The following is a 19,139-nucleotide window of genomic DNA, read 5'->3' on the forward strand; positions in this document are numbered from 1 at the left end:
CAATCCCTGTTAATCTACTTGCACTGTCTTTGAGCTGTGTGTCCATAGTGCACTCAGCCCCATCGCAAGACACATTTACTGTACTCTTTGTGTCTGCATCCAAATTCACCATAGCCAAAACCTCGCTCTTCCACTTTCTGGAAACTATGTCTGACTGCACCGTTAGTTCGCTTGGGAAAGCGGGACACGGCATCTGTGAGGAGCCGCTGGGTGAAATGAAGCCGCGACCACACTGTGTTGAAAGGGAACCAGAATGCCAAAGAATACTTTCTAAGTTTTGCCTGTATCTCAGCTGAATAAAATCATAGTCTCGTTTGCAAGATGCAGTGAAGCCATGCTTTGTAGGATCAGGTACCCTTAAAGCTGACTGCATATCCCTTGGGCAAGGGCAGATCTGCAGCAGGTATCATCCTTTTCCCAGCCGTGGCTATGCTTTCCGCATTTTCTCATTGCTCAACTCGGAAGGCCTTGACGGAGATGGCGTGGCTGCACCTCATTCTCCATGGAGGGTCCAAATAACTACTTAAAATGGACCCAGTTCCGATAGGCCTATTTTAAGCATTTTCCGCTCACGTTCTGCTTGCTTCCCGATGATCTCCATGGCGCCAACGATAAAAGACTCAAAGATTGACCCTGAGTTTCTGAAGGTGGCTCAGCTCACAAACGGAGATGTCAAGCTAGAGACCCTGATGAGCTGTCCCTCAAAATCCATGTTCTTTCATGTTGGTTCCCCTGAAATCAGTGTGACAAGCAACTTCCCCTGCAGATAAGACGGATCATCCTTCAGTAATATCCCACCCCCCTTGCCCCAGTCTGAGGCCCCTCCTTAGAACTGTTTTAGCCTTTCTATTAGGCCATTCGATTTCTACACTGAGTTGTTCTATATTTTCATTTGTTGCTCTTTTTATGAGAGGAGGCTAAATTAAGATTAAGAATTTATGAATGCAGCAGTCTTTGGAAAAATTAAAAATAAGAGGTTGGGGTGAAAACGCCTTCTACATCTGAAGATCGACCTGATCCTTTAGCTCAGAAGAGCGCTCACAGGGCACTGAAGCAACCAAAATTTTCCTTTACAAGAAATCTGAGAGAAGATGTTTGTGAAGTAAAGGAAACATACGGCTTGCTGTACATTAAGAATAGAAATATAATACTAATGGGCTCTGCACACTAACTGGGTTTCCTATCTTCTCCTTTTTTTAATGTTCAGGTTCCATTGAAATCAATAGCACTTACTTTGCAGTAAATCACATTTGAATTCCAGTAGAACACACACACACACAAACACATACACACACACAGCGGGGAAATGAGTCAGCCAGTTTCGGTGCCAGGATTCAAATTCACTTTGCTTTCCTGAAAACAAGACTCAAGCAATCCAACAATAATTTAATCGACTGTTCTGTAAACTGCAGGCTGACAACCACACAAATAAACCCCAGGAGAGTTCACAGGGACCTCCAGCCATCCGCTGTCATTTTTATGATAATCTTTAGAACTTTCTACTTATCTGAATTATCTAGATTATAGTGCGAGGGAAAAGTCAGTGTTTTTGATGAAAATGTCAACGTCTGTCATTTTGAAGTACAATATGTATCTTAAATTTATGGTTGATCTGTATATTATAAAAAGTGTAGTGAGCACAGGACATCTGAAGCACCTCATCCTGTCAAAGATGAGAGCCTCCTGTTCTGTCTGGTGGATAATTGCTAAATCATGGCAGCCAAAGTGAGCGTGAACCTGAGGGAGACCCAAGTGCTTAGGGGCACTCTCTTTTTCTGTCTGCATTTTGTTCCATTTGACAGAATTGTAATGGATTTGCATTAAGAATATGAAAGAGAAAAGTATTTTCTCTGTAGATGGCACACCATTGAGAGCACTGAAATCATAACGGATAATAGAATCAGAAGACAAACTATGACCTGTCAATTCCACAGCCCAGCTCTAGACGTAGAAAATCCTATTGAGATGACAATGTTGAAGCAAAAAAAGGCTTATAGTTTGACAGCAAGAAATGATTGGAGAATATGAAAATCAGTAGAAATGGAGGTGAAGAAACCTTAGATTCATAGTCAGTTTGCTATCTGTCAACAATGCATATGGGTGCCAGCAAAATCTAATTCGATGTTGCTTGCACGAAGAAGAATTAAGTTCTGAGGGAGGAAGAATATTCCAGGCACAGCTGCCTCCTAGTTTCTGTTGTTGTTTTGTTTGCTTGTTTGTTTGCTCGTTTCACAACTGTTAACTGCCTCTGGGGGTGCCTTACACCCCAGCAGGTCATCTTACTCTCATTTTTCGCACTGTGCACTGCTCCCCTGCAATCCGAAGAACTTCCCATTTGGGACAACTACATTAATGTCTTTACCATCTCAACAACACTCCCTTTGTTCAGCCATCCGTCTTATGATTAAAGCTATTCTCTTTACTCAAAATAGACCATATGTTACCATTGGTTCACTTGGTCTTCTGACACCCATTTCCAGCTCTTAGGAACAGATAGATGGAGGGAATCATTTAGAATTGCCCTTCTCTTCTGCCATAAGCTGAAAACTAACAGAGATATTCACGAAGTGACTTGTATCAATACCCAGATCCCTTCACGAAAGCATGGCTGTGCTCCCTTCAGGCTTTACCTCATTATTGTAGATGGTGGTTGTTGAAGAACAGTCTCTGAGCTCCACAGGGTAAAGTTATATTTAAAATACTTCGGTTGAACTAGCATACTTAATGCTAGAATCCCACATTCTTAAAATATTTGGGAGCTAAAAATAATGAGCACCACGGCCCCTCAGGCCTTGGAGTTTAAGATTTTCCTTTCAAAATAATATAGTTATTCTCTGAGGACTTGAGGACTACTTTATTTAGCTTAAGCTATCCCAAAATAAAACAGAGGAAAGAATTGGGCAATTACACATTTATCTTTCATTGTTGCCCATTCATGCCAAAACTGAAATGTCTTGAAGAATACAAATCACTTACAACGAAGAAATACCTTTAAAATGCCACACTAATCTTTAGACAAGGATGCCTAGGAATTTCAGCAATTGCTTTGGGATAAACTCCAATGCAGACAATGCATCATGTACTCATCCTTGTACAAATAGACTCACCCTCTTATAATTGCATCAGGCTGAGATTTGCTGAGAGTAGCTATGGATCCATTTCTATCCCCCTCCCCCCGGAAGAGGAGAAAAAGTGGGAACTCTCACTCCTGGTTTTGACTGCTAAGCTTCCCCGCTGGCTTCTGGGGCACTGAGTCAGAGCTGGAGGGCTCTGGGTGATGAACCCAGAGCCAACAGCCAGGGAGCCAAGCTGGGAGGCAAGATACTGGCCTGGACAGACGCTGCTTGTGTCAGGAACACTTGTGTGTGAAAAAGAAAAGAAGCCTTTCTTGGAACTAGTATTAGTCAAAATACTGATACACTTAGATGTTACTTGGCAGTTCCACGCTGAAGAGAAAGTCTGGGGAAACGCCAACATCTGAGCTAGCATTCTCTGCTGTGATTGGGCAGCTGGCAAGGGCTCCACAAATTGGTGCTACGTGGGGTTCAGGAGAGTGGCTCCTGACACGAGGCAGCGAGGCAACCCTTGGCATTCCATTTCCACCTAGCTCAAACTCCTCTGCTTTCCTTGAATTAAGGGGCGGGGGGGGGGGGGGAACAACAACAAAATAAAAAACAAACCAACAAAACCCCGAACTCCTGATAGTCATGCGCCAATCAGCAAGCATACTAGAGACTGTGGAAAAATTCACAGAAACGGTACAAAGAAAGGTGAAAGAAAAAAATCTTTGTCATTGTTTTGAAAATCTGTTTCCCCATGCTAAGATTCTGGGACTCCGCTGTCATCAGATCCTCAGCTGCCTGCCTCACCCATAAGGGAACAATGCTTCTGAGATGTAAACGCCTTCCCCATCACAGCCTTGAGACGAGCTCGCAATCTACAGAACAGTCTATGCGACAAACAGCTTGCCAGCCCTGACAACCACCGTTCACGACACCCCAAAACGGTACCTGAACAGTACCTTTCATGGCAGGCGGTGTGTACACACTCTGCTTCCTTTGCTTAGGGGATGCATTCTGCGACTGTGGACAAAGAAAAAGAAAGCTTTAGACATTCATCAAAAGTACATTGCTGTCGACGTGTGAGGAGGATAACGCGCAATGTATCTCAAAGGGCTTTCTGCTGTTTCCCTGGCAGGAAGTAATCAGCTATAGACACGCTCAGGGTACCACAGACCTCCAGGACCCAAAGCTTCGTTTTACCTTAAAATTCTCACGCTTTTATATCTTCATTGTTAACATTAGTTTAACAGTACTGTATGTAATTTTACTGTACTTAGCATTTTTCATTTGTTGGATTGTTAGTCCACTGTGCGTGGATATGTCTGGATGTGCACATGCCATGAGGCAGGTGCTGAGGTCAGAGGACACTTTGTAGAATTGCTTCTCTCCTTTCACGGCTGCACACGGGAGATCAAACTTGGGGTGTCAGACTCGGTGGTCAGTGCCACGGCCTTCACCTATTAGGCCATCTTGCCTGTCCTCAGATTAGTTTATTTTAAGGAAATAAAAGAATATTAATTCAATTGCAGGAAAAACATAGTATACAAAGTATACTTCAAAAAGTATGCCAGTGGTACGTATAGACATAGACATGTGTGTGTGTGTGTGTGTGCGTGTGTGTGTGTGTGTGTGTGTGTGTGCGTGTGTGTGTGTGTGTGTGTGCGTGTGTGTGTGCGTGTGTGTGTGTGTGTGTGTGCGTGTGTGTGCGTGTTCTGCCTCTGTAATTAATGAGAGTTCCAAATGGAAAATTTGAGTTCTTTATTCATAAAAGAAATTCCAAACCTTCTTAAATTCCCACTTTCAGTCTAAGCCTTGCTTTTACTCAGAATGAAAATGTCAAGGCGATACCTTCTGTTTGTCCAAGAGGTAAGTCCTTTCTTACCAAAACCACTTCATTGAACTCTTACCTAAATACCCCAGATCAGCATAAGATTACTAAGAGGTTTCACATTTTAAAAATGATAGAAACAAGAATATGCCTCATGGTCAAAAACAACATCCTTTAATCACAAGGAATCATCTATACATTAAAGATATTGTTTATTATTATTTATATAGTTCATTCACCAATCAGATTGTGTCCTAATAGCTTTTTAAACAATGTATATTTATTGATACACTATAATAATGCAATGTAGTATTTATTGATATTTTTACAATGATATTTATTGAAAGGATAGAATTGTAGTATGACTTAACATGCACAAAGCATCATGTTTGCTAATCACGTCACAAAACAGAGCTGTCTATGTTGATAATTCTAGTCCCAGCGAGGAGGGATAAGGAGCATCAGAAGGTTAAGGCCAGGCACTACCATCCAGTGACACTGAAGCTACACAAGACTTGAAAATATTTTTAAAAATGATATTAACTTATATTTTAATGGGCTGAAGGAAAAGTTCCTAATTAATGATTTTTAGTGTTTGCAGTGATCTTTGTTGGGAAAATCATAAGTATAAAGAGTTATAAGATATATTTGAGGGCTGGGTTTATGCTTTCCATGTATATAAGAAAAATGCAAGGTGTAGAGTTTGAAAGAAAGCAGAAACGATTTTGTAAAGTTTTAACTTGAATTGAGGCACATTTATGCAAATTAAATTGTCCTCAAAATCTCATCCTGGTGTTCTTGGTTACTGATTCAAAATACATCTATCAAAAAGTGAAGGTAAGAAAACTGAAACAAACAGTGGCCAAATCCTTAGCAAATGAACAAGCTGCCCAAGAGGTTGCTTTTCTCCTTATACGGAGGTTCAAACCCCGGGTCTCACACGGGCACACTCTCCACCAAGTCATGTCCCAGGCCAGCATATTCTGTAACAGGGTTCTCTGGTACCAGTCTACATGAATGTTGACTGGGTGGGTGACTGATGATTCTGGGGGACCGTTCTTGCTTCAGTCATATCAGACTGGTCTTGATGAGCAGCTACCACCACTGGGATTCCTTGTATCTTTTTCCATATACACATTCTAAGATGCATAGAATGTTAATTCTATGCAAGTGTTGTGGTCTTTTAGTAAGGTAATGACAAAGCACAGTGAAGCCTACTTTACATAAGTGCTCAGTTTTCAAAGTATTTTTGCCTTTACTGCCTCAGCAAATTATTCAAATTGGCACTCTAACATGTGTTAGTTAAATCCACATAAAACCTGAGAGGGCTTGGAAAGAAATTCTAGACACACTAAAATACAAAGTTTAACCACATTTTTTTCCGGATGGGTTCTGCTTGCTGGTGACGTGCCGCAGCTACTTTAATGGAGGTTTTCCTAATTCAGTGGCAGCAAAACAAACAAACAAACAAAAAACTGCTTTTTTTTTTTTTAAAGCAGTGGCTTCCTGGTTCACCAGCACAAATGGCTCTAACTCTGCCGGGAGGTCCAATGCAGAGCATTTAAATGGGGTTTGGCAGAGTGCTACAAACTGCTTAACGGCAACATAGACCCACTATGTGCCTAAAAATGGGACAATATACATGACTCTCAGGGACAGCGAACATATCTCCACCATTTGGACCCGGCGGAGCAAGTAGGCAGGGTGTGTTGGCCCTAGCCACACCGGCTTAGCATTTTAAGAAGCAGTCCTGGTCAGAAAAGAATTACAAATACACAATAAAAACAGATTCAAATGAAAAAGACCTTTAAGTGGGTCACAGTGTTGGATAAATATATGTAGGCTGTGGAGAGAGAAGAAAAAAGAATATAGAGAGTTATAAAAAGAACTAAATCGTTTTTAAAAAAAATAAAACAAAGTCTTTAGAGAGAGTACAACAGTAATAGATTAAAGAAAAAAAGAAAAACAAGCAACGTAAAGATGTAAAATACGAAGAGAGTCTGTATTATGTATATTATTGTGTTTTCTTTGAATTTCTTGACTGTGAAGGAACTAACTACAGAGAGACATTTCATTGTACAGACTGCTAAACTAAACCATATATACACTAAAGGTATCTTGATTTCAGAATCTGGGTCTAAGGATATGTTGTTTTGGAAAAGATGTTCTTCCTGTGTTTCCACAGAGGATGGGAACCTGTTCTTTCAGAAAAAGCAACCTGAATACTTTCTGTATCACAGTGATATTTATTTATGTCAACTGCTTATGTTATTGGTGTGTTATCAACCACACAGTTAACATTAATGTGGGCTGGCACCCACAAACTGTGTTCCAAATAATATCCTGGGCTGGGCATGTAGCTCTGTGGAGAATATGCCTGTGTGTGAGAGCCTACTTCTGATTCTCAGAATAAGGAGAAAAGAAAAATAAAACAAAAACACAGTAATATCACAGTTATATTTTAACACATTGATACAAAATATAGGAAAACTTACTTCTTGAGTGTTGGTCACTCTCTTCTCATCGATTTCTGAAAGAGAAGTTGATATAACTCATTAGAAATGTACTGATCCTCCTTATAATGCTAACAATTTTAAAGGCATAGATAGAAAAATTTTAAACAATTGGCATATGCTTATATAACAGCTGTGAGATAGAGTTGAGAAGGACAGGGAGACAACTGGGCTGTTTCCTTCTGAAAGGAATGAAAAGCTTAAGGAAACACATGGGAAGGTCCTGTACTTGACAACCAGGATTGTCTGCCTTCAGCATCCTGAAAGGAACACCAGGAAAACAGCTCAGCCATGAATGATGTCATTGATCCCCCAGTGTCAAGGCATAAGCATCCTTCTGTATTAATTGAATTTCTTGCCTTTGTCAATAACTTTTGTTATTGCTGCTCAAGGGTTTTAGAGCTTGTCACTGGCAAGCCCTGCTTCACTGTTAGGGTAATCTTTGTGACTCCTAAGAGGGGAGCAGCCTCCCTTCCATGAACCTATGTACAGAGCCAGTGGCTGCCAAATCTTTCTTATGATGGTGCTCAGTGCCTTCTCACAGGCTGTATAAAGGGTTTGGAAGAAGAGGTACTCATGTCTACCACTTTGTTAGAGCCTGTGGGAATATAGGCCTACCCCACTTCACAAAAGCCCTTTTGGGGCTGAGAATTTTTCTTTTCTCCTCATTTTGTTTGGTTTCTGTCTCTTGGCTTTTTGATCTGATGAGCCTTTCCTATTTCTTAAGTTAGTCCCCAAATCAAAAGACTAATTCAATGGTCCAAAACTTAATGATGAATTTATCTCTGAATATTAGTAACTTAAGTAGCTGAATACAAAATCAACTCACAGAAGTCAGTAGCCTTCCTGTATATAAATGACAAATGGGCTGAGAAAGAAATCAGGAAACAACACCTTTTACAATGTCTTTAAATATGCAAAATATCTTGGGGTAACTCTAACGAAGCAAGTGAAAGACTTGCATGATTAAAAATTTTAAAATATTGAAGAAAAAATTGAATAAAATATCAGAAGATGGAAAAATATCCCATGTTCATGAATTGGTAGGATTAATATAGTAAAAACGGCCATCCTACCAAAAAGCACCCTACATATTCGATATAGGCACAAATATAGCAGAATGTACCATGCAGTTACTCAGAGCTAGTCATTGGTAGCAAACAGGTTTCTTCCTAGGCATGAATATGTATTTTCTATGCACATTTACAGAATCTTTGTAAAATGAAATACTAGAAAACTTGAGGGTATCAGTGTGCAAATTTTTGCTATCACATTTTCACTAAATACCACAAGTAGCAAAGCCAGCACAGTGATCAGTTATAATGCTAAATCACCACAGCAACCAGCAGTAGGTTTATTCACTAGAGCCTTTTAATATTTAAGCTAGTTTCTAACCTAATATTTTAAGATCTGAATGAACTCTAATCATTCACTTTGTACAGTTTTACTCTCTCACAAGATATACTAAGAGTGTCTTTCCAATAAGAACTATATTCATTCTATAATTAGTTGATGAAAAATCATTATTGCTTTCATTGTGTTATATTGACAAAAATTCATTTTGTTACAGAAGCAAAGATGGAGAAAACTCAGTCCTTTATCCCCATCCTGAAAATAAAGAATGAAATTTAAGTAAGCTTCAAATAAAAGTGACTCAGACAGAGGCAGAGAGGTCCAAAAACATGTCACAGTTTCCTGAAATCCACTGATAATTTGTTTTCCTTACTGGGTTGTCATTGGTTTGGGAACAATAACCTTTTCTGCCTCCTAACACCCTATATAAGCCCACAGTGCATGCTCATAAGGCACATTTACAAGGAGAACAAATGTAAACACAATGTGCTTAATAATTTGTACCATAGAAGTTGTCACCAGTGAGGGATGCCCATAAAAGCACATTCAAGCCTCACCAGCTCTCGACAGCATCAAAATGTCATTTATAGTGACCACATGTTCTCTCCTAGGCTACACACTGTAATCCCCATGGCCAACTTCAGCAGGCAGTTTGCAGGAATGCTGGAGCCCCAATAAAATATGAGATGAGATCCTTGTATTCAAACACTATCGAACTTTTTCAGTAACCAGAAAAATAATACCACTTTTGGGTACAACTGAAAAAAAATCAATTTGTTAATTGACGAAGAGTTTCCTGGCTGAGTATTCATAATTAACAGCTACAATGTTTGAGGACGAGAGCTGCTTAGAGCACATGATGCTCTGTTAGGAGAATGGGAGCTCATATCCTAGCACTCACTTCAGGTCTCATAAATTCCTGTAAACAGAGACTGTGTAGTCATTTCCCAGCTGCCCAGATCTGAACAATTACACAGAAACTATAGTAATTACAACACTGTTTGACCAAAGACTTGGGTATATTTCTAGCTAACTCTTATATCTTGAATGAACTCATTTCTATTAATCTGTGTATCACCACAAGGCTATGACCTACCGGTAAGGTTCTGGCAATTATCTCCTTCAGCAGCTACATGGCATTTCTTTGACTGTACCTACTCTCTCTAGATATCTCTTCTAGCCTGGCTTTATTCTGCCCTATCACAGGCCAAAGCAGCTTTATTCATTAACCAATAAGAGCAACACATATACAGAAGCACATCCCACATCAGCTCCTCCTTTCTGTCTAAATAAAAGTAAGGTTTTTAACTTTAACATAGTAAAACTACATATACAAAACAGTTATCAAGCAAGAATTATTGTTAAATTATTAATCCATTTACTATTTAGAAAATTAAGGAAAATACTCTATCATCCATCCTATCTTTATGAGCTCAAAGTTTTATATCTATTTTATTTCTTATCATAACTAAGGAAAACTATAATTATAACTATTTATTTTTCAAATTCATCAACAACTCCAGAAGGATATGATATTACCTAAGTAAACAGGAAGTGCATTGAAAGCAACTTCCAAAACTCTAGAATTGAAAGAGACATCTCATTGCCTAAAGGGTCACCCAAAGTTCTTCTGTAATGTTGGGGCATCCATCTTCAGCCTATAGGCCCATAGTATCTAGCAGACTTTTCCATGAAGCAGGAAATTTCAAAGACTCTTTTGTCTATACTGGCAGTTTATCAGTCACTTTCTTCTGCTCTGTGAGTTTTTGCAGATTGGGAAGAAATCAACATCAAGGTGTATGTGGGGTATGTATGTGTGTGTGTACATGTATGTATATAAATGTATATGAAAAATTCATATAAATTCTCATATATATGAAAATTTTAAGATAGTAAATATGGAATACTAGTTTAAGATGTGTTACATTTCCTTATGTTGTAGAATATTTATTTAATGACGTAAAGATACGTTGCATTTGTTTAACTCTGAAAAACTGTGTTACTTTGCCTGTCTAAAATACCTGATTGGTCTAATAAAGAGATGAATGACCAATAGCTAGGCAGGAGAGAGAATAGGCACGACTGGCAGGCAAAGAGAAGAAATAGGGGGAGAAATTTAGTTAAGAGAGTGAGGAGCAAGAAAAGGAGGAGAAGAGGACTCTAGGGGCCAGCCACCCAGCCACAGCCAGTTATTGAGTAAGAAGGAAAGAAAGATATACAGAATAAAGGTTAAAAGCCCAGGCGCAAAATGTAGTTAAAGATAAATGAGATAATTTAAATTAGAAAAGCTGGCTAGAAACAAGCCAAGCTAATGCTGGGCATTCATAAATAAGAATAGGTCTCCGTGTATTTATTCAGGAGCTGAGTGGCAGGCCTCCAAAGTATTTTTTAAAAAGACTACAAGTAAAGTCATATTTGATATATTCTTTCATAGAATTAGCCTCATGAACCAACTAAAGCTGAAGAAACAAATGATTTATTCCGGGCATCGCCTGCAGAACAGCAATAGCTTATAAATAGAAGGCTCTGATGGAGATTCAATTTCTTAGCTGAAACTCAAAAGATGCAGGCATCTCATGCATTTAGATAAGTAGGGTCACTTGAGCCTTTACGTTAAGCAGCTGTTTTGGAAATGCAACAGGAAGAGTCAGTTCAGACAAAACTGGAGAACTTCAAGCAAAAACGCTATTGTAAAAAGATACTCTGAAGACTTGCCTGTTCAAAGGGAAGAACCATGATAGGCTAAACATAAAAATAAATGATTGAAACAATAAAGCCATGGCCAGAAAGGAGTCAAACAGCTCTAGGGACTGATGATAGATAGATGATAGATAGATAGATAGATAGATAGATAGATAGATAGATAGATAGATAGATAGATAGACAGATAGATAGATGATAGATAGATACACATAATAGAATAAGCAGGTGAGGAACTGGGTCCAGCAGGCTTTGGAATCCAGAAGAAGGCAGAAGCAACTGGAATTTTCAGTCTATCTGTAAAATAACTGACTCCCTGTGAGCAGTTATTACTTATGTTAGAGAAAGGCACCCAGGGCAAGACAGCCAGCAAAGCACAAGCTACAGCGGATGACTCCCAAGGAGCTGAAACAGAAATGATCCTTCTAATGGACGGCCCAATTTCCTTTCCTCGAGAAGCAAAATGCCTGTTGACAGTGAGACATGGCGCCCTGCTCAACTGGCATCACGTTGTAGACTGGTTACACTGGTGTGACATTAACAGTCAGCTGACGAGAGGATAACATGGCAAATCATCGCCAGAGAGACGGAATTCACTGAAAGAGGACTGAACTTCATACAGTCACCACTAGTGTGTGTGATCACAGGGTCAACAGATCAAGATGTCAGCCACTGGTCAGGGCATCCCCTTGCTGTTATCGGAGCATAACTCACGATAAGGATATTATTTTCTCCCTTTTGTTGGATCACTTCTCATAAGTCTATGCTTTAAAACGAAGCCTACAAAAGAGATAACTGAGTTCCTGAAATGAGGGGAATTCAGTGGAAATAAGAGCTAAGCTTTTTATTTAAACTGCTAACGTTTCTGTGAAACACTGTGCCACTTAATAACTTTGACTTCTGCCAAATCTATCATAAAGATCATAAATTTATATGAGATGATTTACAGCTGTCTCAAAAACATATGAACATTTATGATATTTATTATTGTTATGTCAATATAAAAAGGGTTTATAAAAATTCAGCGACAAATCTCCACTAAATCTAGAATATCACATTTACATGTTTGTAACCCAAACCAAATGGTTTGAATGCCGTTATGTCATGGTAATGGATTTGGGAACTGTCGTTAGCTATCTCGAAGCACGTCTGCTCCTGTGAGCAGGTAATACTTAGAGTCAGTACACACTGTGCAAGTGTCTCCTTAGACAAGAATTCTACAACTTTAATAACAAAGCTTGAACTAAATGATACAAGTTATGTAGGTTTACAAAGAATGAAGATAATAAGTTCTGTTGTTGCTTGTTTTCATTTTTTACTCTTTGGGGGCCTGCTACTGGGTCCCAAATAAATACACACAGAGAGGCTTATTATTTCTTATGAATTACTGGCCTTAGCTTGGCTTGTTTCTAGCCAGCTTTTCTTAACTTAAATTATCCCATTATATTTTGTCTCTGGGCTTTCACCTTTCTCTGTTTCTGTATTTCTTTTCTTTCCTTCTTACTCCTTGGCTGCCTATGTTGCTGGGTGCCTGCACCTCTTTTCCTGTCTTCTTGATCTCTCTCCTCTTAGATTTCTCCTATATATTCTCTCTGCCCCGTCTATTCTTTCTCCTGCCTTGCTATTGGTCATTCAGCTCTTTATTAGACCAATAAGATGTTTTAGACAGGCTAAGTAACACAGCTTCACAGAGTTAAACAACTGCAACGTAAAGGAACGAAACATATCTTTGTATCATTAAACAAATATTCCACAACAAAAACAAATCTTAAAATAATATTCCACAACAATTTTCTTGCCTAATTATTTTTATGTTTGTCAGTGGCGATTCTTCTACTGGTATACTGTTCAGCTATGTGTGTACTCTATAGTATATATGTGCTTTTTGGTTTGATATATATTGTGTATATAGTTGTGTGTGTTTGGGTCAACATTGAATTTATAAAATTTCTCAAACATTTACCTATCCACAAAAAATCTGCACTTGTCCTCTAGAGTTGCCCTGAGCTGCAGACAGTTTTTCTTCTGCCTACAGCAGTGGTTCTCAACCTTCTTAATGCTGTGTCCCTTTAATACAGCTCCTCATGGACTATGATGATAAAATTATTTTTATTGCTACTTCATAGCTGTATTTTTGCTGCTGCTATGAATTGTAATGTAAATCCTGAGAAACAGGATATTTGATATGGTATGCAAAGGATGCAGCCCACAGGTTGAGAACCACTATTGTAGACCTTGGAGAGGGCACAGATTTAACAGGAGTGCTACAGAAGCATCAGGACCTGAGTTTAGATCACACACACACACACACACACACGCTGGGGTGTGCTATCTGTACTCGGTCTGGATCACAGGATAGTTAATAGTCATCTTCTAAGCTGGTTTCTCTCTGAGTGAGATGATGGTAACATGTTCCTAAACTATTTCTGATTGCAAAAGCGTACTGTAAACTCATTTACATATCTCTGGTAAGAATGCTGAGAACATTTTTCAGTTTTATGTCCCTGCCTCTGTCTAGGAAGTGGGCTACCGAGCCAGCAGCAAGCGTGGATGCGACCCTAAATGCCAGCATATTTTTGCCGCTTTCACTTATCTTTTTGATCTTCGCCAGCATGATCAAAAATTATTGTTATTTTATACAAGAGTAGCAGTTCAGAAAAGTAATTTGGGGTCTTTTATTTTCTTTTGGTGCCCTGAAGGAGACCAGTGCTATGTTTGGCAGTTTCTAAAGGAATTTACCATCGGATCGCTAAAAGCAATTGTGGAATTCAAATTGTTGCCTTTTACACGATTCTATATTTCCTTTCTTATATTTGAAGGTTAGACGTCCTTCTATAGGATCTTAGGGATACATCTAGCGCTTAGGTGAACAATTAACCGGTACAACTAAACAATGCACAGAACCCCACAGACCTCCGAATCCAACACCGTGAGCCTCCTGCGCTCATTAGGAGTTAACCACACGCAAAGGAGGGGCATTGCTGGGCACACCTGCCGCCTTGAGCTTCACCGTCTCCTGTGGTCTTGGTGTCCTGGTTTAGGAGAAGTGTGCTTATCACGCTGGGAAAATCTGCCCCGTATTTCTTCTTACTTGTGGTAAGGACTGAACTGAGTGCTGCACACTTCACAGCAGGGCTGGGCAGAGTGGGGCTATGCTTTATGGTGAAGGCTCTCATGCTGGCTTCCCCAGTTCTCCCACTTCCCTATGCCAGCCCTTTGACCGGAAGCCGGCCACATTGTGCTGGAGGCCTGTTATTTGGGACATCAAAATGAGCCACTAGGGAGTGGTCTCTTCTGTGTTCTTCTCTATGCGCTCAGATTTTTTTTTTTTTGTCACAACTAGGTCCAAATTGAAACCACCAGAGCAATGAATTTATGTTCACTGGGAAGGGAGACTTGGAGAAATTAACCTAACTCGGGACTGCTTGACCAAGAGTCACTGAACTGTATTTTCTTTTCAGCATCTTTTCCAGCTTTCCAATTTTTTAATTGAAAATAATCTCATCACCAAATTGATTTTTCTCCGGGGCCCTCTATAAAATATCTCATTTTAGGGGCTAGCCAATAAGACCTGGGTACATTGCACGGATTGTCTCTGCCAACAGAGAAGAAAATGGCAAAGAAACCCCAAGATGGATGATGTAGCACGCTCAACCACTTCGTCCTATGACTGCACATTTATTACTGCTCACAGTTCCCAGCTTCTGTGGCTGCTTTCCAAAGCAAGGAAAGGTTCAGAAGAGGCAGAGCCCCTGAAGCCCCCAGAGCGTGTTTTTCGTGAGGCTTCCTGACTTTCAGGAGTTTCGCTTCTCTCACTAGGTATTAGCTGTCCTTGCACACATTCTTGTTTCTTAAGGACCTAAAAGCTGCTGTATCCTTCATTGCAACAAGCTTCATTTCCAATTGCTGACAATGTGGGGTTTGGTTTGTTTGTTTGTTTTGTTTTGTGATTGTTGCTGTTTTTGGCAAGTTTGAGTTTCTTACATTTCTTCAAGGAAAGTAGTTTCATTTGAATAGTTTAAGCAGCAACAAGATATGGTTCTATAAAGAGAGAAAAACTATTTTGGAAAGAATCACACAGGGAATGGGTAATAAAATAAAGATTTGTACATTAGTTTTATAGGCCAACTTAAAGATAAATCTCTGATGTTCTATGAAATGTAGAAAAATCAATCAGGTAGCTATTAATAAGCATTCAACATCTTCCAGTAATGTGTTTTGTGCCATTTTTGCTGTGCTTTCCGCTAAATAGTTGTAATTTGAGTAACTTTGGTTTTAGACATTTTGAATCATTACCATTTTATCTGCATTTAACCTAAAATAGCAAATTATTTTTTCTTTAGTTTTTATAAATTTAGTTTTTTTTTAAAAAAAAAATACAGTCTTATTTCATTTCACATACCAATCCCAGTTCCCAACCTCCTGTACTCTCCACCTTCCCCCACCCCCACCCCATTCACTCCTCAGAGCTGGTAAGGCTTCCAAATGGGGTCAACCAGCTCTAGCACATCACTTTGACACAGGACCAAGGTCCTCCCCCCTATATCTAGGCTGAGTAAAGTATCTATCCAAAGACAATGGACTCCAAAAGGCCAAGAATAAAAATAAATCCTGGTCCCACTGTCAGTGGCTCCACAGACTTCCCCAGACATACAACTGTCACCCGCATTCAGAGGGTCTAGTTTGTTCCTATGCAGGTTGCCCTGCTGTCAGTCCAGAGTCAGTGAGCTCCCATTAGCTCAGGTCAGCTGTTTCAGTGGGTCTCCCCATCATAGTCTTGACTCTTTTGCCCATATTATCTCTCCTCCCTCTCTTCGATGGGACTTTGTGGGCTCAGCCCAGTGCTTAGCTGTGGATCCCTACATCTGTTTCTATCAGTTTCTGGATGAAGGTTCTATGATGACAATTAAGGTACTCACCAATCTGATTACAGGGGAAGGCTAGTTCAAGCACCCTCTCCACTATTGCTTAGGGTCTTAACTGGGGTCATGCCATAGATTCCTGGGAATTTCTCTAGTGTCAGGTTTCTTGCTAGCCCCATAATGACTCCCTCAATCAAAATCTCTTTCCTTGCTCTTCCTCTCTGACCATCCCCCAACTCGACTATCCCCTTCCCTCAAGTTCTGCTCCACACTTCCCCTCTCCCCTCCTCTTCCCCTTCTGTCCTTTCTTCTCCACCCACCCCATGCTCCCAATTTTGTCAGGAGATCTTTTCTATTTTGACTTTCCATGGGGATCTATATATGGTTGTGTGTGTGTGTGTGTGTGTGTGTGTGTGTTCACATTGTTACTTAGCTTCTCTAGGGTCATGGACTATTGGCTCGTTATCCTTGCTTTACAGTTAGTATCTACTTATGAGTGAGTATATGCCATGTTCATCTTTCTAGATCTGGGTTACCTCACTCAGGCTGGTTTTTTTAAATAGTTCCACCCATTTGTATGCAAATTTCAAGATGTCATTTTTTTACCACTGAGTAGTACTCCATTGTGTAAATGTATCACATTTTTTAATCCATTTTTTAGTTGAGTGGCATCTAGGTTATTCTTTGGGGTTTGCTGGTGTGAGGCTATTGCCTGTCTTTTGGGTGCAGTTAGCTTCCTTGGGTTGGAGTTTCCCTTCTAGTACTTTCTGTAGGGCTGGATTTGTGGATGGGTTTAAATCTGTCATTTAAATCTGGTTTTGTCATGGAATATATTGTTTTCTCCATGAATGTCGATTGAAAGCTTTGCTGGGTATAGTAGTCTAGGCTTGCATCCATGGCCTCTTAGTGTCTGCAGCATATCTGTGCAGAACCTTCTGGATTTCATGGTTTCCATTGAGAAGTCAGGTGTAATTCTGATAGGTCAGCCTTTATATGTCACTTGACCGTTTTCCTTTACAGCTCTTAATAGTCTTTCTTTATTTTGTATGTTTTGCATTTTAATTATTATATGGCGAGGGGACTTTTTTTTTTTTGGTCAAGTCTATTTGATGTTCTGTAAACTTCTTGTACCTTCATAGGAATATCCTTCTTTAGGTTGAAAAAGTTTTCATCTATGTTTTTGTAGAGTATATTTTCTGTGCCTTTGAGTTGGAGTTCTTCCTCTTCTAGCCCTGTTATTCTTAGGTTTGGTCTTTTCATGGTGTCAGTGATTTCCTGGATACTTTGTGTTAAGAATTTGTTGAACTCAATGTTTTCTTTGACCGATGAATCTATTTTCTCTACAGTATCTTCAACACCTGATATTCTAGCTTTACGGGGAAGATGCAGGGCAGAGTGTTCAGTCTCAGCTGTTTAGGATGAGAGATTTTAAAGAACTAATGTATAAGCAGAGAAGTGGTAGCCCACACCTCTAATTCCAGCACTCTGGAGGCAGAAGCAGGTGGATCTCTGAGTTCAAGGCCAGCCTGTTCTACAGAGTGAGTTCCAGGACAGCCAGGGTTACATGGAGAAACCCTGCCTAGAAAAAACAAAAATAAACACGGACACACAAACAAATAAAAAACTAAAGTATGACACAGGACCATGGTTAATATTATTATACTGGTAATCTGAGAAAAAAGAGTAGATTTTTTTTCAGTGTTCTTCCAAATATATATATATATATATATATATATATATATATATATATAGAGAGAGAGAGAGAGAGAGAGAGAGAGAGACAGAGACAGAGACAGAGACAGAGAGAGGAAGTAGGAAGGGATGAAGGAGGGAAGGAAAGAAGGGTGCGGGAGAAAACCATCATCAGATTTCTCCTGTGTGGACACTAGCTGGAGAAGTCATCCAGTTGGGATGGGAAGGCAGCATTCAGGCCATGGGTGATGATCACTGAATCAGGCTGGAGAAGCATTTAGGAGAAAGAGCAGCCAAGCTTTTCACACTGAGTGGATGGTGGGGCTGTAGGGACCAGCAAAAAAAAAAAAAAAAAAAAAAAAAAAAACACGAGACAAGGGCTTAAAGATCATACTTTAAAGATCAAAACCAGTGGCTGGCTCAGATTTTGAGTGTTCATGAAATTGTTGGTTTTGAGGTGAAGGAAATCTAGAAATAGCTGTGCTTAGTTGTGAAAGCCCAGTTGAAGACACAGATCTGGGAGTAGCCAGGTCAATGAGGCTATAAAAAGATTTCTATCTTTCTAGACAGAAAAACAGGGTTTGATGGAAATCCTGCCTGGTAACCACACAGTTCAGGAAGAAACTGCAAAAGATTGGTGATGGAGGAAGGTCATTGGTTAAATAAAAAGAAACTGCTTGGCCCTCATTGGTTAGAAGATAGGTGGGAGGAGTAAACAGAACAGAACGCTGGGAGGAAGAGGAAGTGAGCTCAGAGACTCGACAGCTCTCCTCTCGGGAGCAGACACCTCAGAGAGAGACACCGTGCCTCTCTCCCGGGCGGGCAGACGCACGCGATGAAGCTCCGACCCAGGATGGACATAGGCTAGAATCTTCCCGTTAAGACCGGTGCTCACTAAGACCGGTGTTCACAGATTATTAGAGATGGGTTGATTGGGATATCAGAATTAGCCAGAGCTAAAGGGCCAAGCAGTGATTAAAAGAATAGAGTGTCCGTGTAATTATTTCAGGGCATAAGCTAGCCAAGCGGCCGGGGTGCTGGGAACACAGCCCCGCTGCTAATATTACTACAGATTGGTCCATAAAGGGACAACAGAGTAGCCACGAGGAATACTGGAAACTTCACTGAT

At 39.9% G+C, this 19,139-nt stretch overlaps 1 protein-coding gene across 2 annotated transcripts in view; it reads right to left on the bottom strand.

Moving 5' to 3' along the window:
* Positions 1–19,139, bottom strand: part of Ppp1r1c (protein phosphatase 1 regulatory inhibitor subunit 1C) — a 96,421-nt gene that overhangs the window by 42,982 nt on the left and 34,300 nt on the right. For both annotated transcript variants that reach the window (XM_075984386.1, XM_075984385.1), the window contains exons 3-4: positions 7,386–7,420; positions 4,022–4,082 (exon numbers count right to left, since the gene is read on the bottom strand). In XM_075984386.1, the coding sequence (XP_075840501.1) occupies positions 4,022–4,082; positions 7,386–7,420 (96 nt within the window). The remainder of the gene's footprint in view (positions 1–4,021; positions 4,083–7,385; positions 7,421–19,139) is intronic.

This window comes from Microtus pennsylvanicus, chromosome 9 (genome assembly GCF_037038515.1).
Source record: "Microtus pennsylvanicus isolate mMicPen1 chromosome 9, mMicPen1.hap1, whole genome shotgun sequence".
In the NCBI taxonomy this organism is placed as follows: domain Eukaryota; kingdom Metazoa; phylum Chordata; class Mammalia; order Rodentia; family Cricetidae; genus Microtus; species Microtus pennsylvanicus.